Source organism: Scyliorhinus torazame, chromosome 26 (genome assembly GCF_047496885.1).
Source record: "Scyliorhinus torazame isolate Kashiwa2021f chromosome 26, sScyTor2.1, whole genome shotgun sequence".
In the NCBI taxonomy this organism is placed as follows: Eukaryota; Metazoa; Chordata; class Chondrichthyes; order Carcharhiniformes; family Scyliorhinidae; genus Scyliorhinus; species Scyliorhinus torazame.
In genome coordinates, this window is record NC_092732.1 from 20,297,779 (window position 1) to 20,325,693 (window position 27,915).

Below are 27,915 nucleotides of genomic sequence, written 5' to 3' on the forward strand. Positions count from 1 at the left end.
CTGGTGGTCACCCATTTCTCTGCCTGCACCTTTGGTGTGACCACATTTATATAACTGTGATCTATGACGCTTTCCGCCACCTGCATGCTCCTACGTGCATCCAATTGCTGCTCCAACCGAACCATGCGGTCTGTGAAGAGCTCCAGTTGGGTCCACTTTCTGCAGATGAAGCCATCCGGGACGCTGGAAGCCTCCCGGACCTGCCACATCTCACAGTCAGAGCACTGCACCCCTCTAACTGACATTGCGTCAATTAATTAAAATTAAAAGTTTTTTTTTAAATATTTTAATTTTTTTTTTTAAGTTTTTAAAGTTACTGTTAACTATTTCCGAGCACTAGATTTCTAATATAAATGCGAAAGCTAAATATAGTACTCTCCGATCTCTGGCTTAGATACCCCTCTAAATTATAATGTTTAATTAGTTACCAATGCTTAATTTTTTTGATTTACTGTAGATTCCCAGTCAGCCACTCAGGTCACAGCTTTTCTGTGATGTCACTTCAGTTTTCCTTCGACACACACAAATTGAAAAAGGTATAAAAGTAAAAATGAGTAAAAATCACTGACTTACCTTCTTACCTTCTGAGGGTCTTAGATGTTCTCAGGTTCTCTCCCTGACAGAGACTGCTCCTCCTCCACCTCCGAACGGCTCCCGAAATTAGGCAACGATCTTTTAAAATCTCCGCTCTGACTCGCAGCTCCCGCGCTTTTTCTAATATGTAGAATAACAGATTCCTGGGAGTGAGTTGCAGACTTGAATGTAATTGAGGGGTCCAGGATGGTTTATATATAGAGTAACACATACCCGAGGGCGAGTTGCAGACTGGAATCTAATCGAGGGGTTCGGGTGGATTATATATAGAATAGCAGGTACCCGGGAGGGAATAACTGACTGGAATCTAATCGAGGGGTTGAGATAACAAATGCCTGAGAGTGAATTACGGACCTCCATCTAATGGAGGGTTTCAGGGATACAACAGATGCTCGGGAATGAGTTACAGATTTGAAACTAATTGAGGGCTTCGGGGAGGTTCTTTATGGCATAACAGATCCCCGAGATGAGTTACAGATTGGAATCTAATCGAGCGATTCGGGATGGTTTTTATGTGGAAAAACAGATCCTTGAAGTGAGTTACAGACTGCAATCTAATAGAGGGGTTCGGGATGGTTTATATCGAGAATAACAGAGCCCCGAGAGCAAGTCGCAGCCTAGTTTAGCGCAGTAGGCTAAACAGCTGGCTTGTAATGCAGAAAAAGGCAGCAGCGTGGGTTCAATTCCCGTACCGGCCTCCTTAGCAGGCGCCGGAATGTGGCGACCACAGGCTTTTCACACTAACTTCATTGAAGCCTACTTGTGACAATAAGCGGTTGTTATTATGCTTGGATTATATATAGAATAATAGATGCCCGGTAGTGAGTTCCAGACTGGACTGTAATCGAGGGGTTCTGTATGGTTTTACCACAGAATATTTGTGGGCAGCACGGTAGCACAAGTTGTTAGAACTGTGGCTTCAATTCGCCAGGGTCCCAGGTTAGATTCCTCCCTGGGGTACTGTGTGTGCGGAGTCTGCACGTTTTCCCAATGTCTGCGTGCGTTTCCTCACCGTGCTCCGGTTTCCTCCCACAGTCCGAAGGCGTGCAGCTTAAGTGGATTGGCCGTGGTAAATTGCCCTTAATGACCAAAAAGGTTCGGAGGTATTATTGGGCTACGATGCTAGGGTGGAAGTGAGGACTTAAGTGGGTCGTTGCAGATTCGGTGGCGTCCTTTTGCACTGTATTTCTATGTTCTATGTAATAAAAAATACCCGAGAGTGGGTTACAGACTGGAATCTAATCGAGGGGTTCTGTGTGGTTTATGTATAGAATAACAGATACCCGCGAGTGAGTTCCAGACTGGAATCTAATCGAGGGGTTCGGGGTGGTTTATATGTAGAATAACAGATCACCGGGAGTGAGTTCCAGACTGGAAACTAATCGAAGTGACAGGATAGTTATTCCCACCCAGAATGCAATCTATTTTGTTTGATTGGATCGCGTCCATTTTTTCATTTCATGAAAACCTCAATTAGCTCTCCTCTCATTCTTGTAAACTCGAGAGTATCGGCCTAACTGCTCATATCTCTTCATAATGTAAAGTACAAAGAAAAGTACAGGCCCTTTGGCAATCCAGGTACTGTGCTCACCATGCTTCCCGTCTAACCTAGACCCTTCTACACTTCCGGGGTCCGTAGTCCTCTACTCCCATCCTGTTCATGTATTTGTCAAGATGCCCCTTAAACGCCATTAATGTACCTGCTTCCACCACCTCCTCTGGCAGCGAGTTCAGACACCCACTCCCCTCTGTGTAAAAAACTTTCCTCGCACATCGTCTCTAAACTTTGCCCCTCGCATCTTAATCGAATGCCTCTTATTAATTGACTCTTCCACCCTGGGGAAAAAGCTTCTGACTATCCACTCTGCCCATGTCCCTCATAATCATGTGGACTTCTATCAGGTCACCCCTCAAACTCCATCGCTTAAGTGAGAAGAAATCAAGGTTCTACAACCTCTGCTCATAGATAATACCCTCCATTCCAGGCAGCTTCCTGTTAACTCTCTTCTGCATCCTCTTCAAAGCCTCCACATTCTTCCAGCAGTGTGGCGATCAGAAGTGAACACTATTCCAAGTGTGGCCAAACTGGGGGTTTCTAGAGCTGCCGCATGACTTGCCGATATTTATACCCAGTGCCTCGACAGCTGAAGGCAAGCATGCCGCATGCTTTCTTGACTAAGTTCTCCAACTACATTGCCACTTTCAGTGACCTGTGGACTTGTACGCCCAGGTGACCCTGCCTGTCAATGCTCATAAGGATTCTGCCATTTTCTGGAAACTTCCCACCTGTGTTAGTGTTTATAACACTGGGAGATAGTTCCATCTGAAGCTTCTTGCTGAGGTTATATTGTACATAGCACTGAGCGATAGTTCTATGTGAAATATTTTGTACTGCACATCACACATAGGGATAATTCTATGTGAATCTTCTTGCTCAGGTTATACTGTCCATCACACTTAAAGATAGTTCTATGTGACGCTTCTTGCTAAGGTTGTACTGTACATATCAATGTATGTGATTCTTATTGCTAAGGTTAGACTGCACTTCACACTTGGAAATAATTCTATGTGAAGTTTCCTATTACGTTTGTGCTGTACATAACAGAGTGTTCAATAAATGTAATGGTTGACAACATCCTCGATTTCAGTCACGGTAGCACAGTGGTTAGCAGTGCTGCCTCACAGTGCCAGGCAACTGGCTTTAATTCCAGCCTCCTGTGACTGCCTGTGTGGAGTCTGCACTTTCTCCCCGTGCCTGTGTCGGATTCCACCAGATGTTCCAGTGACTGCCCACAGTCCAAAGATGAACAGGTTATCAATGGTCCTTTCGTGTCTAAAAGGTTAGGTGGGGTTACTGTGTTATGGGATTAGGGAAGGGGCTTCACCGACTCTCATACACCCCTTCTAGACGGGAAGAGTATTCTCCTCTATTCTGATATGAAAAGTATTGGATTGAAAGGGTTAAACTGACACTGTTTGTTCCGTGACTGTGATTAATGTGAAGCTGCATTGAGCTTAATTCTGTCACTGGAGGGTTTTCCTCTTCTAATAATAAGCGATTCCTTTCAATGTGTTTTCACACACTGTCAGCGGGAGCATCAACTCCAGCACTGAAAGAGATCAGCGGCTTCAGATAGACCGAGAGGAGGGATCAGCATCTAAAAACAATCGATTGGAACATTAAAACGATAGATCAGAATCTGGCAACAATCAATCGTAGCGTTAAAGCAATGGGTGAGAATCTGAGATCAATTGATTGGAATGTTACAACTGTGGTTCGGCGTTTAACCAATGGACTTTATTGGTTTAATCATGGACAGTATATTTTAACATCCAGGATTTATTATGCACTCGAGATTATGCAAGCAGGATACTATCCGATCCTGGCTATTGTTGGTGTCCCTGGTAAGTCTCTCTATCCAGTTATAAATTCTATAAACTCGGTTTAACTGCACCACTGTTCTTGTCCTTCGCTCTGCCCTGTTTGGTGATAGAACATAGACCATAGAACGATACAGCGCAGTACAGGCCCTTCGGCCCACGATGTTGCACCGAAACAAAAGCCATGTAACCTACACTATGCCAATATCATCCATATGCTTATCCAATAAACTTTTAAATGCCCTCAATGTTGGCGAGTTCACTACTGTTGCAGGTAGGGCATTCCACGGCCTCACCACTCTTTGCGTAAAGAACCTACCTCTGACCTCTGTCCTATATCTATTACCCCTCAGTTTAAAGCTATGTCCCCTCGTGCTAGCCATTTCCATCCGCGGGAGGAGGCTCTCACTGTCCACCCTATCTAACCCCCTGATCATTTTGTATGCCTCTATTAAGTCTCCTCTTAACCTTCTTCTCTCCAACGAAAACAATCTCAAGTCCATCAGCCTTTCCTCATAAGATTTTCCCTCCATACTAGGCAACATCCTGGTAAATCTCCTCTGCACCCGCTCCAAAGCTTCCACGTCCTTCCTATAATGCAGTGACCAGAACTGTACGCAATACTCCAAATGCGGCCGTACCAGAGTTTTGTACAGCTGCAACATGACCCCATGACTCCGGAACTCAATCCCTCTACCAATAAAGGCCAACACACCATAGGCCTTCTTCACAACCCTATCAACCTGGGTGGCAACTTTCAGGGATCTATGTACATGGACACCTAGATCCCTCTGCTCATCCACACTTCCAAGAACTTTACCATTGGCCAAATATTCCGCATTCCTGTTATTCCTTCCAAAGTGAATCACCTCGCACTTCTCTACATTAAACTCCATTTGCCACCTCTCAGCCCAGCTCTGCAGCTTATCTATGTCCCTCTGTAACCTGCTACATCCTTCCGCAGTGTCTACAACACCACCGACTTTAGTGTCGTCTGCAAATTTACTCACCCACCCTCTAGGTCATTGATAAAAATGACAAACAGCAACGGCCCCAGAACAGATCCTTGTGGTACGCCACTTGTAACTGAACTCCATTCTGAACATTTCCCATCAACCACCACCCTCTGTCTTCTTTCAGCTAGCCAATTTCTGATCCACATCTCTAAATCAACTTCAATCCCCAGCCTCCGTATTTTCTGCAATAGCCTACCATGGAAGCCTTATCAAACGCTTTACTGAAATCCATATACACCACATCAACTGCTCTACCCTCGTCTACCTGTTCAGTCACCTTCTCAAAGAACTCGATAAGATTTGTGAGGCATGACCTACCCTTCACAAAGCCATGCTGACTATCCCTGATCATATTATTCCTATCTAGATGATTATAAATCTTGTCTCTTATAATCCCATCCAAGACGTTACCCACAACAGACGTGAGGCTCACCGGTCTATAGTTGCCGGGGTTGTCTCTACTCCCCTTTTTGAACAAAGGGACCACATTTGCTATCCTCCAGTCCTCTGGCACTATTCCTGTAGCCAATGATGACATAAAAATCAAAGCCAAAAGCCCAGCAATCTCTTCCCTGGCTTCCCAGAGAATCCTAGGATAAATCCCTTCAGGCCCCGGGGACTTATCTATTTTCAGCCTGTCCAGAATTGCCAACACCTCTTCCCTACGTACCTCAATGCCATCTATTCTAATAGCCTGGGTCTCAGCATTTTCCTCCACAACATTATATTTTTCCTGCGTGAATACTAACGAAAAAAAGTCATTTAGTATCTCGCCTATCTCTTCAGACTCCACACACAACTTCCCATCCCTGTCCTTGACTGGCCCTACTCTTACCCTAGTCATTCTTTTATTCCTGACATACCTATAGAAAGCTTTTGGGTTTTCCTTGATCCTACCTGCCAAATACTTCTCATGTCCCCTCCTTGCTCGGCTTAGCTCTCTCTTTAGATTACGGTTGAGTCTCTGTACCCAGCTTTTACATCAACAACACTCTGCAAAACGTTTGAGTGATTTTATATTTCAGTCTCTCCTCTGGCTCCTTGTGGAGTTGTTGCCATGGCCCGATATGCAGCCAATAAAATTATGATCCCGTTTTCATCATGTATGGCTCTCTTTTTTGTGAAAGACCCCGGTACATGTACAATGACTTCAGTCCCACTCATAGACTCTGTGGCCTACCCCTGACTCCATTCCTGTACAGGACACTGGTCCACACTGATTACCACCTCTGTTTACCCTTTAACCCTGAGCAGATTTCTGACCCCATATACATTCCATCATTAATGCTGTCGACAGACACCTCCAAAATATCATCCTCTTGCTGACCGCAGCTCTCAATGTGAATTCCAGAATCGCTTATTGGAATTCTCTGCTGAGCAGCGTCTCAGTTACAAAGCTGCAGAACCAAAATTCATCTCAAGCTCTGCTGTCCATATCCAATCCCTGACCAAATCCACTTCACCCATCGTTCTTGTGCTCCTTGACCGCTATCACCATAGCACTGGCATCGCCTTTCTTTTCTAACTCATCTGATCAAACACTTCCATGTCCTTTTATCCTGATTGCCTCACTCTCTGTCCATTTCCCGAAATGTTTGTCCTTGTTCCCGTTTACAGCGCCTGATACACTCACAACCTCCACAATCTCCCCGTCCCTAACGTCATGGTTGACAAGAGAGGTTGAATGTCTTGTTAAGAGGAAAAAGGTGACTTATGTAAGGCTGAGGAAACAAGGTTCAGACAGGGCATTGGAGGGATACAAGATAGCCAGGAGGGAACTGAAGAAAGGGATTAGGAGAGCTAAGAGAGGGCATGAACAATCTTTGGCGGGTAGGATCAAGGAAAACCCCAAGGCCTTTTACACATATGTGAGAAATATGAGAATGACTAGAGCGAGGGTAGGTCCGATCAAGGACAGTAGCGGGAGATTGTGTATTGAGTCTGAAGAGATAGGAGAGGTCTTGAACGAGTACTTTTCTTCTGTATTTACAAATGAGAGGGGCGATATTGTTGAAGAGGACAGTGTGAAACAGATTGGTAAGCTCAAGGAAATACTTGATAGGAAGGAAGATGTGTTGGGCATTTTGAAAAACTTGAGGATAGACAAGTCCCCCGGGCCTGACGGGATATATCCAAGGATTCTATGGGAAGCAAGAGATGAAATTGCAGAGCCGTTGGCAATGATCTTTTCGTCCTCACTGTCAACAGGGGTGGTACCAGGGGATTGGAGAGTGGCGAATGTCGTGCCCCTGTTCAAAAAAGGGACTAGGGATAACCCTGGGAATTACAGGCCAGTTAGTCTTACTTCGGTGGTAGGCAAAGTAATGGAAAGGGTACTGAAGGATAGGATTTCTGAGCATCTGGAAAGACACTGCTTGATTAGGGATAGTCAGCACGGATTTGTGAGGGGTAGGTCTTGCCTTACAAATCTTATTGAATTCTTTGAGGAGGTGACCAAGCATGTGGATGAAGGTAAAGCAGTGGATGTAGTGTACATGGATTTTAGTCAGGCATTTGATAAAGTTCCCCATGGTAGGCTTATGCAGAAAGTAAGGAGGCATGGGATAGTGGGAAATTTGGCCAGTTGGATAACGAACTGGCTAACCGATAGAAGTCAGAGAGTGGTGGTGGATGGCAAATATTCAGCCTGGATCCCAGTTACCAGTGGCGTACCGCAGGGATCAGTTCTGGGTCCTCTGCTGTTTGTGATTTTCATTAATGACTTGGATGAGGGAGTTGAAGGGTGGGTCAGTAAATTTGCAGACGATACGAAGATTGGTGGAGTTGTGGATAGTAAGGAGGGCTGTTGTCGGCTGCAAAGAGACATAGATAGGATGCAGAGCTGGGCTGAGAAGTGGCAGATGGAGTTTAACCCTGAAAAGTGTGAGGTTGTCCATTTTGGAAGGACAAATATGAATGCGGAATACAGGGTTAATGGTAGAGTTCTTGGCAATGTGGAAGAGCAGAGAGATCTTGGGGTCTATGTTCATACATCTTTGAAAGTTGCCACTCAAGTGGATAGAGCTGTGAAGAAGGCCTATGGTGTGCTCGCGTTCATTAACAGAGGGATTGAATTTAAGAGCCGTGAGGTGATGATGCAGCTGTACAAAACTTTGGTGAGGCCACATTTGGAGTACTGTGTACAGTTCTGGTCGCCTCATTTTAGGAAGGATGTGGAAGCTTTGGAAAAGTTGCAAAGAACATTTACCAGGATGTTGCCTGGAATGGAGAGTAGGTCTTACGAGGAAAGGTTGAGGGTGCTGGGCCTTTTCTCATTAGAACGGAGAAGGATGAGGGGCGACTTGATAGAGGTTTATAAGATGATCAGGGGAATAGATAGAGTAGACAGTCAGAGACTTTTTCCCCGGGTGGAACAAACCATTACAAGGAGACATAAATTTAAGGTGAAAGGTGGAAGATATAGGAGGGATATCAGAGGTAGGTTCTTTACCCAGAGAGTAGTGGGGGCATGGAATGCACTGCCTGTGGAAGTAGTTGAGTCGGAAACATTAGGGACCTTCAAGCAGCTATTGGATAGGTACATGGATACCGGTTAAATGATATAGTGTAGATTTATTTGTTCTCAAGGGCAGCACGGTAGCATTGTGGATAGCACAATTGCTTCACAGCTCCAGGGTCCCAGGTTCGATTCCGGCTTGGGGCACTGACTGTGCGGAGCCTGCACGTCCTCCCCGTGTCTGCGTGGGTTTCCTCCGGGTGCTCCGGTTTCCTCCCACAATCCAAAGATGTGCGGGTTAGGTGAATTGGCCAATGATAAATTGCCCTTAATGTCCAAATTGCCCTTGGTGTTGGGTGAAGGTGTTGAGTTTGGGTAGGGTGCTCTTTCCAAGAGCCGGTGCAGACTCAAAGGGCCGAATGGCCTCCTTCTGCACTGTAAATTCAATGATAATCTATGATTAATCTAGGACAAAGGTTCGGCACAACTTCGTGGGCCGAAGGGCCTGTTCTGTGCTGTATTTTCTATGTTCTATGTTCTAACCCGACGCCATATCTCTCCCTGACACCAGATTTCGCTGATACAGCCCCTCTTATCCCTGTGCTGTGAAAACCTCGATCCATAAATGGTGTAGCCACACAGCTGATCACTTCCAATGTGGCCTGTCCATCTCCCCATGTTGGACAGATATCGTGCTGTGGTGTATCCGGCGTGGGTACGTAATGTGTGGCAACTTCTGACTGTGACATCAATGAGCGTTTTTTAAAAATAAATTTATAGTACCTAATTATTTTTTTCCAATTAATTGACAATGTATCGTGGCCAATCCACCGACCCTGCACATCTTTGGGTTGTGGAGACGAATCCCACACAGGCACGTGGAGAATGTGCAAACTCCACACGGACAGTGACCCGGGGCCGGAATCGAACCCGAGTCAATGGCACCGTGAGGTTGCAGCGCTAACCACTGCGCCAGGGTGCCACCCTACTAAACTGTTTCAATCAATCTAGCAGACCCTGTGTTTTAATTTCCCCATTTTTGTGGTTCCATTCTCTCTCCAATTTGTCACATTCCATTTCCCCAGATCTCCACAACGTGTTGTCTTTAGGAATGTGTTTGAAGTGAATTTCTGTTCCACTGTATATCTCCCTTCTTTTGATTTTGTGTCCATTGAGTCACTGGTGCTGGTCAGACAGAGTTGAGAAAACATGAAATCCTGTCGCTTCAATTCCAGGAGTCTCCCGTACGGGGCTCCATGTTGGACAAAGATTTCAGCAGCTCTGACACATGTGATGGAAACTTGGTCGGTGGCAGTCCACTGAGCACCTGTGTTGGACACTCTCAGCTGAACATATGATCACCAGCATGAGGACCCCCCTTTCCTGTTATTAGAAGTGATCCAGAGAAATAATTTGCAGCTGCGGGGCTTTTGACTTACTTCTGTTATTGGATGGTCAGTGGAGGTGCGCGGATGGGTTTCAGGAGGTTGTGCTGTGAGCTATTGGACACATTCAGAGGGCAGAGGGAATTTGGTGACACAGCTATGGGCGAGGATTAGGGACTGTAGTTACAGAGTATCTGGATCGGTAACATGACCAGCAAATCGAGGCGAGGATGCAGAGAGCGGAAGCTCTGTAAAGAGAGAGGAGGAGGGGTTCTATCCTCCCAGTCCGGGTGTTACAAGCACACAGAGGTATTATCACTGAACTAGTAATCCAGTGGTAAAGGGCAATTCTCTGGGGACACAGGTTCCAATCCCACAACGGCAATTGGTGGAATTTGAATTAAATAAGAAACAAAGTCTGGAATCAAAAGGCTACTGATGGGCGGCACGGTGACACAGTGGTTAGCACCGTTGCTTTCCAGTTGAGAACCAGTGTTCGATCCCGGCCCCGGCTCACTGTCCATGTGGATGTTGCACATTCTGCGCGTGTCTGTGAGGGACTCACCCCCACAACCCAAAAGATGTGAAAGGTGGGTGGGTTGGCCACGTTAAATTGCTACTTAATTAGAAAAAATGAATTGGGTTCACTAAATTCATTTTTTTAAAGTCTAACGATGACCATGAAACCATTATATCTGGTTCACTAATGTCCTTGAGGGTGGGAAATCTGTCGTCTTTACCTGGTCTGATCCACATGTAACTCCAGAATCACTGCAATGTGGTTTAAACTTAACTGTTCTCTGAAATGGCCGCGAAATTTACTGAGTTGTTTCGAGGTGCTAGGAGGTCACAAATACATAAAACTGGATGGACCACCGAGCATCGACCTCAGATCGAGAAATAACAACAGCAAACCCTGCCCTGTGGACCTTGCAAAGTCCTCACTGTTAATGTCTGGGGGCTTGTGTGAGATTTGGGAGAGGGTCTCACAGACAAGTCAAACATCAGTCTGACGCTCGAACAACCTGAGACTGCTTGAATACCTGCAGCTCCTCACCCTCCTCGCTGGTGCTCACCAGCTGAATCCTAATGTCAGTGGGACAGTTCCTCCCCCTTCTCCCCTCTTCCCCACCACATCCCACCACCTGATAGAGAAGTAAAACACAATTTAACTTTATCGTTCGCTCCGAGGATATCCCCATACCCCCACAAAACCAGCGGAATAGAACAATGAAACGCCAACTAGAGGACAAAAGACACAAAAAACACATTTCGTAGACGTTAACTCCACCGATATGCAAACCAGACGTGAAGCAGAAATCCGCCGTGATCCCCATAGAAGTAAAACAGAAAAAGATCAGAAGAATGTCACCCTCAAAAAAACAACAATTATATAACGGATTCCCCAATATTCTCCCAACCTACAGCAGATATAGACCAAACAAACCATCATCAATTTAAACCGAATTCTTGCTTCTTGATGAAGGTGTCCCCCTCCCTCGGTCTATCAAAGTAGCTGTCCCCTGACTAGCAGTAACTGCGGCCTGGTCGGGTACACCGGGCTGAACCTGACTTGGCAGTAACCGCGGCCTGGTCGGGTACACCGGGCTGAACCTGACTTGGCAGTAACCGCGGCCTGGCCGGGTACAGCATGCTGAACCGGACTTGGTAGTGACCAGTAGCCTGGCCGGGTACACCGGGCTGAAACTGACTTGGCAGTGACCCGCAGCCTGGCCGGGTACACCAGGCTGAACCTGACTTGGCACTGACCCGCAGCCTGGCCGGGTACACCGGGCTGAACCTGACTTGGCAGTGACCCGCAGCCTGGCCGGGTACACCGGGCTGAACCTGACTTAGTAGTGACCAGCAGCCTGGCCGGGTACACCAGGCTGAACCTGATTTGGCAGTGACCTGCGGCCTGGCCGGGTACACCAGGCTCAACCTGACTTGGCACTGACCCGCAGCCTGGCCGGGTACACCGGGCTGAAACTGACTTGGCAGTGACCCGCAGCCTGGCCGGGTACACCGGGCTGAAACTGACTTGGCAGTGACCCGCAGCCTGGCCGGGTACACCGGGCTGAAACTAACTTGGCAGTGACCCGCAGCCTGCCCGGGTACAGCAGGCTGAACCTGACTTTGCAGTGACCCGCAGCCTGGCCGTGTACAGCAGGCTGAACCTGCCTTCGCACTTTGCAGACGATACTAAAGTCGATGGTGTTGTCGATAGTGTGGAACGATGTAGCAGATTACCGAGGGATATAGATAAGCTGCAGAGCTGGGCCGAGAGGTGGCAAATGGAGTTTAATGTAGAGAAGTGTGAGGTGATTCACTTTGGAAGGAATAACAGGAATGCGGAATATTTGGCTAATGGTAAAGTTCTTGAAAGTGTGGATGAGCAGAGGGATCTAGGTGTCCATGTACATAGATCCCTGAAAGTTGCCACCCAGGTTGATAGGGTTGTGAAGAAGGCCTATGGAGTGTTGGCCTTTATTGGTAGTGGGATTGAGTTCCGGAGTCGGGAGGTCATGTTGCAGCTGTACAGAAATCTGGTACGGCCGCATTTGGAGTATTGCGTACAGTTCTGGTCACCGCATTATAGGAAGGACGTGGAGGCTTTGGAGCGGGTGCAGAGGAGATTTACCAGGATGTTGCCGGGTATGGAGGGAAAATCTTATGAGGAAAGGCTGATGGACTTGAGGTTGTTTTCGTTGGAGAGAAGAAGGTTAAGAGGAGACTTAATAGAGGCATACAAAATGATCAGGGGGTTGGATAGGGTGGACAGTGAGAGCCTTCTCCCGCGGATGGATATGGCTGGCACGAGGGGACATAACTTTAAACAAGGGGTAATAGATATAGGACAGAGGTCAGAGGTAGGTTCTTTACGCAAAGAGTAGTGAGGCCGTGGAATGCCCTACCTGCTACAGTGGTGAACTCGCCAACATTGAGGGCATTTAAAAGTTTATTGGATAAACATATGGATGATAATGGCATAGTGTAGGTTGGATGGCTTTTGTTTCGGTGCAACATCGTGGGCCGAAGGGCCTGTACTGCGCTGTATTGTTCTATGTTCTATGTTCTATGTTCTAGTAGGCTGATCCTGACTTGGCAGTGACCCGCAGCCTGGCCGGGTACACCGGGCTGAAACTGACTTGGCAGTGACACGCAGCCTGGCCGGGGACACCGGGCTGAAACTGACTTGGCACTGACCCGCAATCTGGCCGGGTACACCAGGCTGAACCTGACTTGGCAGTGACCCGCAGTCTGGCCGGATACACCATGCTGAACCTGACTTGGCACTGACCCGCAGCATGGTCGGGTACACCAGGCTGAAACTGACTTGGCAGTGACCCGCAGCCTGGCCGGGTACACCGGGCTGAACCTGACTTGGCAGTGACCCGCAGCCTGGCCGGGTACACCGGGCTGAACCTGACTTGGCAGTGACCCGCAGCCTGGCCGGGTACACCGGGCTGAACCTGACTTGGCAGTGACCCGCAGCCTGGCCGGGTAAACCGGGCTGAAACTGACTTGGCAGTGACCCGCAGCCTGGCCGGGTACACCAGGCTGAACCTGACTTGGCACTGACCCGCAGCCTGGCCGGGTACACCGGGCTGAACCAATCTCCTTTCCTGTACAAGGCGGCCTTGTCCTTGTTGAAGGCTGCCCGCTTCCTTACCTGCTGACCTCCCACATCCTGGCATATCCACACGAGATTATCTTCCCATCTCCTATCCCGATGATTCTTGACCCATTCCAGGAGCAGCTCTTTCTCCTGGAAACTATGGCACTGCACTAGCATCGCGCCTGGCAGCTCGTTCGGTCGGGGATTGTCGCAAAGAGTCCGTTGGGCTCTACCCAATTCCGGCGGGGACCCGGGACTATCCTCCTGCAGCATTTTCCAGAATATTCGGGCAAGATATGGCGTTGTGATCAGTCCCTATACCCCTCCGGAAAGACCACGGCTCTGAATGTCTGCCTCCCTGTTTGGTTTTTGAGGTTATCCGCTTTAACATTCAGCGTCCTGTTTTCCACCGTCAGCTCGGCAATGTCAGCTTCTGGTGAGACTCATCAGCGCCTTCTCCATGTTCCCGATCACCTCGCCATGTTTGTTCACGCATTCCGCATTTTTCCTCATTTCACCCGGGCAGCGGCCGAGCTTCCTCAAATTCCTTCCATCGTGTTTCTTCCATCTGCCTTTATGGGTGTGTGTTTGTGTGTGCGCGTGTTGGAGTGTGCGTTTGGTTGTGTGTGTGTGTGAATGTTTGGCTGTATGTATACATGTGTGGGTAAGGGTGTGTGAGAGTCCGGGTGGGGTTTGCGCATTCTCCCCGTCTTTGCCTGGGTTTCATCCCCACAACCCAAAGATGTGCAGGCGAGAAGGATTTGCCATGCTAAGTTGTCCCTTATTTGGAATAAAATGCATTCGATACTATAAATTTATATTTTTTAAAAGTGTGTGAGAGTGTGTGTTTTGTTGTGTGTGTTTCAGTGTTTGGGTTGTGTGCATCTGAGTGGGTGTATGTCGGGGCGGATTCCTTTCTGGGTATGAGTCCGTGTTTTGATGCATTTCTGGATGTGTGTGTTTATGGGTGTATCTGGATTTGGGCGTCGCTGTTCGTGTGGGTTTGTGCGCCGATGGATGTGGTTGTGTGCACGTGCGCACGTGGGTGTGCATATGGTTTTGTATGTGAGTATTGGTGTATGGTTGAATGTGTCTCTGTGTAGTTATGGGTGGAAGCTGATATGTGTGCGTGTGTTTGTGTTCGTGGGTGAGTGTGCGTTGGTAGGGGCCTAGGTATGTGGGTTTTTTGTGGGTGGATGAGTAAATCTGTGTGTGTTTCTGTATATAGTTATGTGTGCGAGTTATGTGGGTCAGGAGTGTGGTCCTGTGTATGGTGGGTCTGCGTGTTTTGCTGTGGATGTGCGCACGCACATATGGAAAGTGTGTGATTTAGTCTGTGTGTGGGTAGGTGTGTGGATGAATGTATGTATGTTTGTGTGTAGGTGGTTGTGTGTGGGTCTGAGAGTAGGAGTGTGTGTGTTTCTGTGTGTGTGCCAGTGTCTGGGTGTTTGTGGGTGTATGTATGTGTGGGTGGGTATGCATGTGTTTGGTAGCACCCTGGTGCAGTGGTTAGCGCGACAACCTCACGGCGCCATTGACCCGGGTTCGATCCCGGCCCCGGGTCACTGTCCGTGTGGAGTTTGCACATTCTCCACGTGTCCATGTGGGATTCGTCTCTACAACGCAAAGATGTGCAGGGTCGGTGGATTGGCCACGATACATTGTCACTTAATTGAAAAAAATAATTGGGTACGATAAATTTATCCAGATAGTTAACAGTAATTTAAATTATTTTTTTACTTTTAATTTTAATTTACGAATTAATTGACGCTATGTCAGTTAGAGGGGTGCAGTGCTCTGACTGTGAGATGTGGCAGGTCCGGGAGGCTTCCAGCGTCCCGGATGGCTTCATATGCAGAGAGTGCACCCAATTGGAGCTCCTCACAGACTGCATGGTTGGAGCAGCAATTGGAAAGCGTCCCCAAATGCATGGCGGAAAGCATCATAGATCGCAGTTATATAAATGTGGTCACCCCCAAGGTGCAGGTACAGAAATGGGTGACCACCAGAAAGGGCAGGCAGTCAGTGCAGGAATCCCCTGTGGTTGTCCCCCTCTCGAACAGGAATACCCCTTTGGATACTGTCGGGGGGGGGGGGGGGGGGATAGCCTATCAGGGGAAACCAGCAGCAGCCAGAGCAGTGGCACCACTGCTGGCTCTGATGTTCAGAAGGGTGGGTCAAAGCGCAGAAAAGCAATAGTAATAGGGGACTCTATAGTCACGGGCACAGATAGGCGTTTCTGTGGACGTGAAAGAGACTCCAGGATGGTATGTTGCCTCCCTGGTACCAGGATCCAGGATGTCTCCGAACGGGTAGAGAGCATCCTGAAGGGGGAGGGCAAACAGGCAGAGGTCGTTGTACATCTTGGTATTAACGACATAGGTAGGAATGGGCATGAGGTCCTGCAGCAGGAGTTCAGAGAGCTAGGCAGAAAGTTAAAAGACAGGACCTCTAGGGTTGTAATTTCGGGATTACTCCCTGTGCCACGTGCCAGTGAGGCTAGAAATAGGAAGATAGAGCAGCTAAACACGTGGCTAAACAGCTGGTGTAGGAGGGGGGGTTTCCGTTATCTGGTCCACTGGGAGCTCTTCCGGGGCAGGTGTGACCGATATAAGAAGGACGGCTTCCATCTAATCTGGAGAGGCATAAATATGCTGGCCGCGAGGTTTGCGAGTGTCACACAGGAGGGTTTAAACTAGTATGGCAGGGGGTGGGCACGGGAGCAATAGGTCAGAAGGTGAGAGCATTGAGTGAGAACTAGGGAATAGGGACAGTGTGGCTCTGAGGCAGATCAGACAGGGAGATGTTGCTGAACACAGAGCGTCTTATGGCCTGAAGTGCATATGTTTTAATGCAAGAAGTATTACGGGTAAGGCAGATGAACTTCGAGCTTGGAATAGTACTTGGAACTATGATGTTGTTGCCATTACAGAGACCTGGATGAGGGAAGGGCAGGATTGGCAGCTCAACGTTCCAGGATTTAGATGTTTCAGGCGGGATAGAGGGGGATGTAAAAGGGGTGGCGCAGTTGCGCTACTGGTTAGGGAGAATATCACAGCTGTACTACGGGAGGACACCTCAGAGGGCAGTGAGGCTATATGGGTAGAGATCAGGAATAGGAAGGGTGCAGTCACAATGTTGGGGGTTTACTACAGGCCTCCCAACAGCCAGCGGAAGATAGAGGAGCAGATAGGTAGACAGATTTTGGAAAAGAGTAAAAACAACAGGGTTGTGGTGATGGGAGACTTAAACTTCCCAAATATTGACTCGGTCTCACTTAGTGCCAGGGGCGTTAACGGGGCAGAGTTTGTCAGGAGCATCCAGGAGGGCTTCTTAAAACAATATGTAGACAGTCCAACTAGGGAAGGGGAGGTACTGGACCTGGTATTAGGGAATGAGCCTGGCCAGGTGGTGGAAGTTTCAGTAGGGGAGCATTTTGGGAACAGTTACCACAAGTCAGTAAGTTTTAAAGTGCTAGTGGACAAGGATAAGAGTGGTCCTAGGATGAATGTGCTAAATTGGGGGAAGGCTAATTATAACAATATTAGGCGGGAACTGAAGAACCTAGATTGGGGGCGGATGTTTGAGGGCAAATCAACATCTGACATGTGGGAGGCTTTCAAGTGTCAGTTGAAAGGAATTCAGGACCGGCATGTTCCTGTGAGGAAGAAGGATAAATACGGCAATTTTCGGGAACCTTGGATAACGAGAGATATTGGTGGCCTCGTCAAAAAGAAAAAGGAAGCATTTGTCAGGGCTAGAAGGCTCGGAACAGACGAAGCCTGTGTGGAATATAAGGAAAGTAGGAAGTAACTTAAGCAAGGAGTCAGGAGGGCAAGAAGGGGGTCACGAAAATTTATTGGCAAATAGGGTTAAGGAAAGTCCCAAGGCTTTTTACACGTACATAAAAAGCAAGAGGGTAGCCAGGGAAAGGGTTGGCCCACTGAAGGATAGGCAAGGGAATCTATGCGTGGAGCCAGATGAAATGGGCGAGGTACTAAATGAATACTTTGCATCAGTATTCACCAAAGAGAATGAATTGATAGATGTTGAGTCTGGAGAAGGGTGTGTAGATAGCCTGGGTCACATTGAGATCCAAAAAGACGAGGTGTTGGGCGTCTTAAAAAATATTACGGTAGATAAGTCCCAGGGCCTGATGGGATATACCCCAGAATACTGAAGGTGGCTGGAGAGGAAATTGCTGAGGCCTTGACAGAAATCTTTGGATCCTCACTGACTTCAGTTGATGTCCCCGAGGACTGGAGTACAACCTATGTTGTTCCTCTGTTTAAGAAGGATAGCAAGGATAATCCAGGGAACTACAGGCCGATGAGCCTTACTTCAGTGGTAGGGAAATTACTGGAGAGAATTCTTCGAGACAGGATCTACTCCCATTTGGAAGCAAATGAACGTATTAGTGAGAGGCAGCATGGTTTCGTGAAGGTGAGGTCGTCTCTCACTAACTTGATAAGAGTTTTTCGAGGAGGTCACTAAGATGATTGATGCAGGTAGGGCAGTTGATGTTGTCGATCTGGACTTCAGTAAGGCCTTTGACAAGGTTCCTCAAGGTAGACTAGTACAAAAGGTGAAGTCACACGGGATCAGGGGAAAGGTGGATACATAACTGGCTAGATCATAGAAGGCAGAGAGTAGCAATGGAAGGATGCTTTTCTAATTGGAGGGCTGTGAACAGTGGTGATCCACAGGGATCAGTGCTGGGACCTTTGCTGTTTGTAGTTTCTAGAAATGATTTGGAGGAAAATGTAACTGGTCTGATTAGTAAGTTCGCAGACCACACAAAGGTTGGTGGAATTGCGGATAGCGATGAGAACTGTCAGATGATACAGCAGGATTTAGATTGTTTGGAGACTTGGGCGGAGAGATGGCAGATGGAGTTTAATCCGGACAAATGTGAGGTAATGCATTTTGGAAGGTCTAATGCAGGTAGGGAATATACAGTGAATGGTAAAACCCTCAAGAGTATTGAAAGTCAGAGAGATCTAGAAGTACAGGTCCACAGGTCACTGAAAGGGGCAACACAGGTGGAGATGGTAGTCAAGAAGGCATACGGCATGCTTGCCTTCATTGGCCGGGGCATTGAGTATAAGAATTGGCAAGTCATGTTGCAGCTGTATAGAACCTTAGTTATGCCACACTTGGAGTATAGTGTTCAATTCTGGTCGCCACACTACCAGAAAGATGTGGAGGCTTTAGAGAGGGTGCAGAAGAGATTTACCAGAATGTTGCCTGGTATGGAGTGCATTAGCTATGAGGAGCGTTTGAATAAACTCGGTTTGTTCTCACTGGAACGAAGGAGGTTGAGGGGTGACCTGATAGAAGTCTACAAAATTATGAGGGGCATAGACAGAGTGGATAGTCAGAGGCTTTTCCCCGGGGTAGAGGGGTCAATTACTAGGGGGCATAGGTTTAAGGTGAGAGGGGCAAGGTTTAGAGTAGATGTACGAGGCAAGTTTTTTACACAGAGGGTAGTGGGTGCCTGGAACTGGCTACCGGAGGAGGTGGTGGAAGCAGGGACGATAGTGACATTTAAGAGGCATCTTGACAAATACATGAATAGGATGGGAATAGAGGGACACGGACCCAGGAAGTGTAGAAGATTGTAGTTTAGTCGGGCAGCATGGTCGTCACGGGCTTGGAGGGCCGAAGGGCTTGTTCCTGTGCTGTACATTTCTTTGTTCTTTGTGTGTATGTGGCTGTGGATGTATGTGTGTGTGTGTGTGTGTTTTTCAATGGATGTGTAGGTGTATGTGTAGTTGTTATCATGTCTGAATGCATGTGTGTTTGGGTACGGGTGCTTGGATGCCTGTGAGTGTGTGTGGGTAGGTGCCTGTGTGGGTGTGTTTGGTGTGGGTGTATGCATATGTGTGGTTGTGTGCAGTTATGTACGTCTGTGTGTTAGTGTGTGCATTGGCGATTCTCTGACTCTGTGGATACATGTTTGTGTAGTCAGTGTGGTGTGTGTGAGAGAGTAAGTTTAGTAATGTGTTTGTGGGTGTGCGGGAACTTGTGTGTCCGGTGGATATTTGTTTTGGTGTGTTCTGTGTGCAAGTCTAGGTGTGTGGGTGTAGGTATGTGTGTTTGTGATGTGTCAATATTTGTGTCTCTTTTTGTGCAGGTGAGTGTGAGCGTGGATGCATCTGTGGGTGTGAGGGTGGATGAGTGTGGGTTTGGTTGTGTGTGCCTGTATATCTGCGTATTTGTGAATTTGGTTTTGTTGTTGTGTTTCTGTTTGCGTCCGGGGCGTGTGCGTGTGGGTGCGTATTTGAATGTCAGTGGGTGTGTGTGTCTGTGTAGATGTGGATGTTTGTGTGTGTGCACACGACTGGATGTGTGTATGTGTGCTGGGTGTGGGGGTCAGTGTGGTTGTTCCCGTGTGTGGGGATGTGAAGGTGTGTGGATGAATGTGTATGTGTAGGTGTTGATGGGAGCATGTCGGTGTGCGTGAGTGTGATTGGGTGAATGTATGGGTTGCGTGTGATTGTGAGTGTGTGGGGAGTGTGTGGTTGTGTGTGGGTGTGTATGTCGCTGTTTGTGTGTGTATGTCTGTCTGCAGGTGTGTGGGGCAATGTGTGTGTGTGCATGTGCGTGTTTGCCTGCGGCTGCATGTGAGTGGTTGTTTATATGGCTGAGTGTTTGGATCTCCGGGTGTGGGTGTGTGTGTTGGGGGGTGCCATGGTTGTGTGTGTGTGTGGTTGGGTGTGTGTGTTTGTGTGTCTGAGTTTGGTGTAGGTGTGTGTTGGATAAGTGTGTGTGTGAGGATGTGTATGTGTCTGAGGGTTTGTGTGGGTTTGAAGGTGAGTTCAGGTTGCATATCAATGCGTGGGTATGCATGGATATGTGTTGGGTTTGCCTGATGTGGCTGTCATCCTGTTGCTGTGTGTATTTGCGTGTGCGCAGGTCATTGTAATTGTACATGTGTGTATGTGAGTGGATGTCAGTGTGTCGGAGTGTGGGCCTGAGTGTGTGGGTGTGAGTATGTCAGTGTCTGGGCCTATATTATTTGGGTATGTTTGCCAGGGTGTGGGTGTGTCTGTATTTGTGTGTGTGGGTGTGTGACTGGATGTGTGTCTCTGTGATGTCTGTGACTATACGTATTTTTTCATCTCTGTGTATGTGTGTATGCACTTGTGTCTCAGTGTGCATGTGTGTGCATTTGTGTCTCTGTGACTATGAGCGTGTACATTTGTGTTTCTGTGTATGTGTGTGTATTTGTGTCTTTGAATGTGTGTATTTGTGTCTCTGTGAGTTTGTGTATTTGTGTTCTCAGTCTGGGCATGTGTATTTGTGTCCCACTGTGTCTGTCATTGTGTTTATTTGTGTCTCTGTTTGTCTGTGTGTATTTGTTTATCTGTTTCTGTGAGATTATGTACTTGTATATCTCTGTGTCTGTAAGTGTGTGTATTTGTGACTCTGTGTGAGTGTGTATATATGTGTCTTTGTGTCTGTGAGTGTGTGTATTTGTGACTCTGTGTGAGTGTGTGTATATGTGTCTTTGTGTGTAAGTGTGTGTATTTGTGACTCTGTGTGAGTGTGTGTATATGTGTCTTTGTGTCTGTAAGTGTGTGTATTTGTGACTCTGTGTGAGTGTGTGTATATGTGTCTTTGTGTCTGTGAGTGTGTGTATTTGTGTTTCTGTGTCTGTGAGTCTGTGCATTTGTTTGCCTTTGTTTACACTATCTGAATCAAAGGGTAATGCATTCCCCCGCCTGATGTATAATTCCATTGTTTATTCCCTTTCCTCACAGTGAACCTCATCACAATTGTGATCCTGAAGAAAAGAAATTGTGGACTGTCGAAATGTGTCACTTGCTACCTGATGGCCATGGCAATGGCGGATCAACTGGTAATTATTCTGGACCTGATATTGAGACAGATTCCCATTGTTTTTGTGGAACAATTTGATTTCCTGGGGTCCATCCCCTTGTGTAATATCCACGCCGTCCTGCTTTTTGCAGCCACTGACTGTTCTGTCTGGTTCACCGTCACTTTCACGTTTGATCGATTTGTGGCCATTTGTTGCCCGAAGCTGAAAAGTAAATATTGCAGCAAGAAAACGACGTCTGTGGTTCTGGGAATAGTGACTGTGCTGAGCTGTTTGAAGAACATTTTCTGGTATTTTATGTTCTCGACTGGGTACCGGATGGCGAACACTCCCTGGTTTTGTCTAGTGCCAGATTATGTTTATTACTCTCCAGTCTGGGGAGCAATCGATTTCCTGCACAACATTCTAACCCCGTGTGTTCCATTTGTCCTGATTCTGCTACTCAATGTTTTCACCGTCAGACACATTGTCGTTAGCAGCAGGGCCCGCAGGAGACTCCGGACTCACAGCAGTGGGGTGCGTCCCAGAGACCCAGAGATGGAGAGTCGTAGGAAATCCATCATTTTATTGTTCATTATCTCAGCCAATTTCATTCTGTTGTGGTCAATGTTCATGGTTTATTCTATATGGTACCGGATGCTTTATTTCGGGTATAATTCTATACACTTACATAATTTTGTTATGGAATTGGGCGTCATGCTGCAGCTTCTGAGCTGCTGCACAAACACTGCAATTTACGCCGTGACACAGACTCAGTTCAGACAGCAATTGAAGAATGTTTTGAAATTCCCCTTCACTCCATTTCTTCAATTCATTAGATCCTGAGAGGGAACCCCGCCAACACGGTATTTCTCTTCTCGCATTGGCCACTGCACATCACTAAGCATGCCTTTGGGCATCTTCGGTTGCCAGGGGATAACGTGGGCGGCCATCATGCGTTGTTGGGGAGACGGTGGACCACTATCTTCCATTGCCGGGGAGATGGTGGGTCACCATCTTGCGTATCCAGGTTAGCATTGTCCGTGAACCGTGGCCCGCACGGTAGAAGCGGCGTCGGCGACGTGTCTTTGTGTTTCTTTTGTTTTTTAAAACTATCTCCAGGTCGGAGTTTGTGCTTTTTAGAATTTCAGTCACTATGATCACATTTCGGAAGAGTGGCTTCTTCCTCTTTATTTAAAATTAACGGCACGAAGTCTTACAACACCAGTTTAAAGTCCAACTGGTTAATTTGGAATCACTAACTTCAGGCGATTCACCTGATGAAGGAGCTAAACGCCGAAAGTTCGTAATTCCAAATAAACCATTTGGACTTTAGTCTGGTGTTGTAAGACTTATTACTGTGCCCACCCCAGTCCAACGCCGGCATCTCCACATGATTAAAATTAACGGTGGTGGAGGGAAGAGGAGGGACCGCGGAGACACCACGCCCGCACCTTGTCCTCAGGGACCTGGATGTTCCAGCCAAAGAGCAGAGGCCGAGTTGGGGGTGCAGGTCGAAGAGGTGACACCGAGAGGAACATCAGGCAATGCACTGACAGCTGTAGCAACCCTCGGCGTCCAGGAGGAGGAGTGGATCAAAGCATGGAAAATATGTCAAGAGAAATAACTCCGCTCACACAAAGAATATTATAATGTAGTTAAAAATATACAAATAGCCAAATGTGTGAATTGGAGAAATTTCCCTTTTAAGAAAAATAAAAAACCCAGATAAATGGTGTGTGTGTGTGGGGTTGGGGGGGGGGGGGGTGGGGGGGGGGGGACACAGTTCACCGACAATGTCCCTTATAAACAGGGTGTGTGGTTGGGGTTGAGGGACATAGTTCTCCGACAGTGCCCGTGATATATGGGGGATGGGGGAATGAGCGACAGAGTGCCAGAATACTGGAGGATAGCCAATGATGTTCCCTTGTTCAAGACGGGGAGTAGAGACAACCCCTGTAACAATAGACCAGAGAGCCTTACTTCTGTTGTGGGCAAAATCTTGGAAAGGTTTATAAGAGATAGAATGTATAATCACCTGGAAAGTAATAATTTGATTAGAGGTAGTCGACACGGTTTTGTGAAGGGTAGGTCGTGCCTCACAAACCTTATTGAGTTCTTTGAGAAGGTGACCAAACAGGTGGATGAGGGTAAAGCAGTTGATGTGGTGTATATGGATTTCAGTAAAGCGTTTGATAAGGTTCAGCGCGGTAGGCTACTGCAGAAAATACGGAGGCATGGGATTCAGGGTGATTTAGCAGTTTGGATCAGAAATTGGATAGCTGGAAGAAGACAAAGGGTGGTGGTTGATGGGAAATGTTCAGACTGGAGTCCAGTTACTAGTGGTGCACCACAAGGATCTGTTTTGGGGCCACTGCAGTTTGTCATTTTTATAAATGACCTGGAGGAGGGCGTAGAAGGATGGGTGTGTACATTTGCAGATTACACTAAAGTCGGTGGAGTTGTGGACAGTGCTGAAGGATGTTACAAGTTACAGAGGGACATAGATAAGCCGCAGCGCTGGGCTGAGAGGTAGCAACTGGAGTTTAATGCAGAAAAGTGATTCATTTTGGAAGGAATAACAGGAAGAAAGACTACTGGGCTAATGGTAAGATTCTTGGCAGTGTGGATGAGCAGAGAGTTCTCGGTGCCCATGTACATAGATCCCTGAAAGTTGCCACCCAGGTTGAGAAGGTTGTTAAGAAGGCGTACGGTGTGTTAGTTTTTATTGGTAGAGGGATTGAATTTCGGGGCCATGAGGTCATGTTGCAGCTGTACAAAACTCTGGTGCGGCCGCATTTGAGTATTGCGTGCAATTCTGGTCGCCGCATTCTAGGAAGGTTGTGGGAGCATTGGAAAGAGTTCAGAGGAGATTTAACAGACTGTTGCCTGGTATGGAGGGAAGACCTTATGAAGAAAGGCTGAGGGACTTGAGGCTGTTTTCGTTCGAGAGAAGAAGGTTAAGAGATTACTTAATTGAGGCATACAAGATGATCAGAGGATTGGATAGGGTGGACAGTGAGAGCCTTTTTCCTCGGATGGTGATGTCTAGCACGAGGGCACATAGCTTTAAATTGAGGGGAGATAGATATAAGACAGATGTCAGAGGTAGGTTCTTTATTCAGAGAGTAGTAAGGGTGTGGAATGCCCTGCCTGCAACAGTATTGGACTCGCCAACACTAAGGGCATTCAAATGGTCATTGTATAGACAGATGGACGATAAGGGAATAGTGTAGATGGGCTTTAGAGTGGTTTCACAGGTCGGCGCAACATCGTGGGCTGAAGGGCCTGTACTGCGCTGCAATGTTCTATGTTCTATGTTCATCATTTACGTCAACAATATGGAATCGGGAAGTAGAATGATAATTACAGAATTTACAGACAAAATAAATTGAGAGTGACAGTCAATACAGAGGAAGAATACAGATAAATAGAGTAACAGAATAATCATCAATTATAGTGAGCAACACGGTGGCGCAATTCTGAGCACTGCTGCCTCGAAGACATTGGTTCAATTCCGGACACGGGTCACTGTCTGTGTGGAATTTGCACATCCTCCTCGTGTCTGTTTGGGTCTCACCTCTCAACACAAAGCGGTAGGTGTATTGGCCACGCTAAATTTCGCCATAATTGACAAAAAAAGAATTGGGTACTCGAAATGTATTTTACAAATCAATTATAAACTCGGCAAATGGGTTTTTCAATGGGAAGTTAATTTTCAGACAGCTCAGTGTCCGCTGCTGCATTTTGATCAGAACAATGTCTCCCAATCGCTCCTTGGAAAACAAGGGTCTGAATGGACTGGAGGGGGTTCTGGGTTCAGGTGAACAGATTCTCTAATCGTGTGAAGCAGCCACACAGTTTAAAAACACCCATTAAAATTGAACAATCATTGGAACGCATTTCAGGATGAATAGAAATGAGAGAAAAAAAACCACAAAGCCGAGTAGAATAGTAGATTGTTGGATTTCCTAAATGCCAGGGTGCAGTTCATATTCGAGCAGTTGAATAGAAAACAGAGATATCGAGACATTTTACATCATACAATGAATATAAAACATTTTCAAAACACAGCCAAACTCTTCCTGTTTTCAATCTATCCAATTCTGAAACATATAGAGGGTGAGCTCCATTGAATGGAGCGACCACTGACCAATAAAATAAAATTTTCAAAATAAAACCGACTTCTTTCAGTCCAGTTCCTGACCCACACACAATACAATTCTACACCCTCGGATAGTCCCAGTAATGATGGATAATTGCATCTGATATTCCACTCTGGTGAGAAACCCACATTCAGTACAATTCTACACTGACACATACTTCCAGTAATACTTGTTCACTGCTGTCAGATATTCCACTCTGGTGAGAGACCCACATTCAATACACTTCCAGATTGACAGGTACTGTGATGTGGAGATGCCAGCGTTGGACTGGGTGGTCACAGTAAGAAGTGTGACAACACCAGGTTAAAGTCCAAATGATTTATTTTGGAATCACGAGCTTTTGGAGCGTAGATTCTTCATCAGTTGCGTGAGGTTATTGGCAGTTGATGAAAGGGGTTCAAACCATAGACATGTTTAAAGACATTTAACTGAAGTGAATTACATCTTTGATCAGGTATCTGTATAACAGTGAGCACGAGGTCAGCATTTAACATTTTCAGTCACATTTTAATATCGGAGAGTCGCTTACACACAGATTTTCACAACTTCAATGGCGACAGTCACTTACCAGGCACCTCCACATCAATGGCGATAGTCCCTTACCAAGAACACCAAGGTCGTTTTTAAGATATGAGCCAACAGATTACGACATTGCGTTCAGTAAAATAAATTATTACTTTTTGAGTGAGTGACCACTTTCGAAACACTGGACTGTATTGATCTCATTGTTCATCTAATCTCTGCAAGACGTGCCAGATCATCGACATGGATACCACTATTACACGTGAGAACACCACCCACCAGGTACGCGGTACATACTCATGCGACTCGGCTAACGTTGTCTACCTCATACGCTGCAGGAAAGGATGTCCCGAAGCGTGGTACATTGGCGAGACCATGCAGACGCTGCGACAACGAATGAACGGACATCGCGCAACAATCACCAGGCAGGAATTTTCCCTTCCAGTCCGGGAACACTTCAGCAGTCAAGGGCATTCAGCCTCTGATCTCCGGGTAAGCGTTCTCCAAGGCGGCCTTCAGGACGCGCAACAACGCAGAATCGCCGAGCAGAAACTTATAGCCAAGTTCCGCACACGTGAGTGCGGCCTCAACCGGGACCTGGGATTCATGTCGCATTACATTCATCCCCCACCATCTGGCATGCGAAATCCTACCAACTGTCCTGGCTTGACACAATTCACACCTCTTTAACCTGGGGTTACCTCATCTCTGGATCTGTAAAGATTTAATCACTGCTAATGATCGCATTCCTAGCATTGTTTGGCATTTTTGAATCTGGCTATATATGTGTTTCTGGAACATACCTCTTCATTCGCCTGAGGAAGGAGCAGCACTCCGAAAGCTAGTGACATCGAAACAAACCTGTTGGACTTTAACCTGGTGTTGTAAGACTTTGTACTGTGCTCACCCCAGTCCAACGCCGGCATCTCCACATCAAGAACACCAACAGCAGCAACGATTGGGTGAAATATTTTCTCAGCATAATCAATTGGATTAGGCATGTTCACTGTGAAGTGATGTGTACCTTCGTGTTTCTGGCAGTCTCTCTGTCTTAAACTCTGAGGTTAGATATTCCCAAAGCATTTAATTTATACCCTGCGGAACCACATCAGCGATCTAGAGATGGCATCATCATTTAAGTTCGTTTTTAAGATATGAGCCAACAGATTACGACAATGCGTTCAATAAAATAAATTATTACTTTTTGGTGAGTGACCACTTTCGAAACACTGGACTGTCTTGATCTCATTGTTCATCTAACAATAACAAGAACGAATGCTGTCCACTCAGACAACATCACTCCCATCTCTAGATCTCAGATTGTTTCAGTGACATCCGTCACTCGACTGTGACCATTCAGTGATTCAGTTCCCATTGTCAGTGTGTTTCCCTGGGTGGTTCCCCTGCACTCTGGGGTGTAGCTGCCTCTGTAACTGTGACCATTCAGTAATTCCGTTCAAATTGTCAGTGTGTTTCTCTGGATGGTTCCACTGCATCTGGGATGTAGCTGCGTCTTTAAATGTGACCATTGAGCTCTGTGATTTAAATGGGTTCAAGCTGACAATAATTGCACATTTCAATGAACCTAAAACCTAGAAGTCCAAGGTAATTGATTCCAAACCTAAATTTGAAGCAGGGCTTCAAACAAACAAAACATTTTGAATAATCGGTACACCTCAGAAAACTCAGAGACTGCAGCTCCTTATAACGCAGCAAAAAACATATTTAGTTGTGAAAACGAATACACCGTCTTTAACTGATACTGACCCTCCATCTGATACACACACTTAAACTGAGAGACAGGCGGATTGAGATGTGGAGGATGCGAGAGAGAGAGAGCTGGTCTGTGAGAATTTCTGATCAAAGATAGGATGAGAGAGAAAGAGTGTGAGAGGGAAAGGGGTGGGAGAGACGTGGGTGAGAGAAAAAGGACGATGAGAGACAGAGAGAGAG

At 46.8% G+C, this 27,915-nt stretch overlaps 1 protein-coding gene across 1 annotated transcript; it reads left to right on the forward strand.

Annotated features, from left to right (window-relative positions):
- The first annotated feature begins 3,751 nt into the window (after nucleotides 1-3,751).
- Nucleotides 3,752-22,539, forward strand: LOC140403070 (probable G-protein coupled receptor 139). The gene is made up of 2 exons (XM_072490722.1): nucleotides 3,752-3,999; nucleotides 21,219-22,539. The coding sequence occupies exons 1-2, from the start codon at nucleotides 3,825-3,827 to the stop codon at nucleotides 22,118-22,120; spliced, it is 1,077 nt and encodes a 358-aa protein (XP_072346823.1). The 5' UTR covers nucleotides 3,752-3,824; the 3' UTR covers nucleotides 22,121-22,539.
- Nucleotides 22,540-27,915: the final 5,376 nt, after the last annotated feature.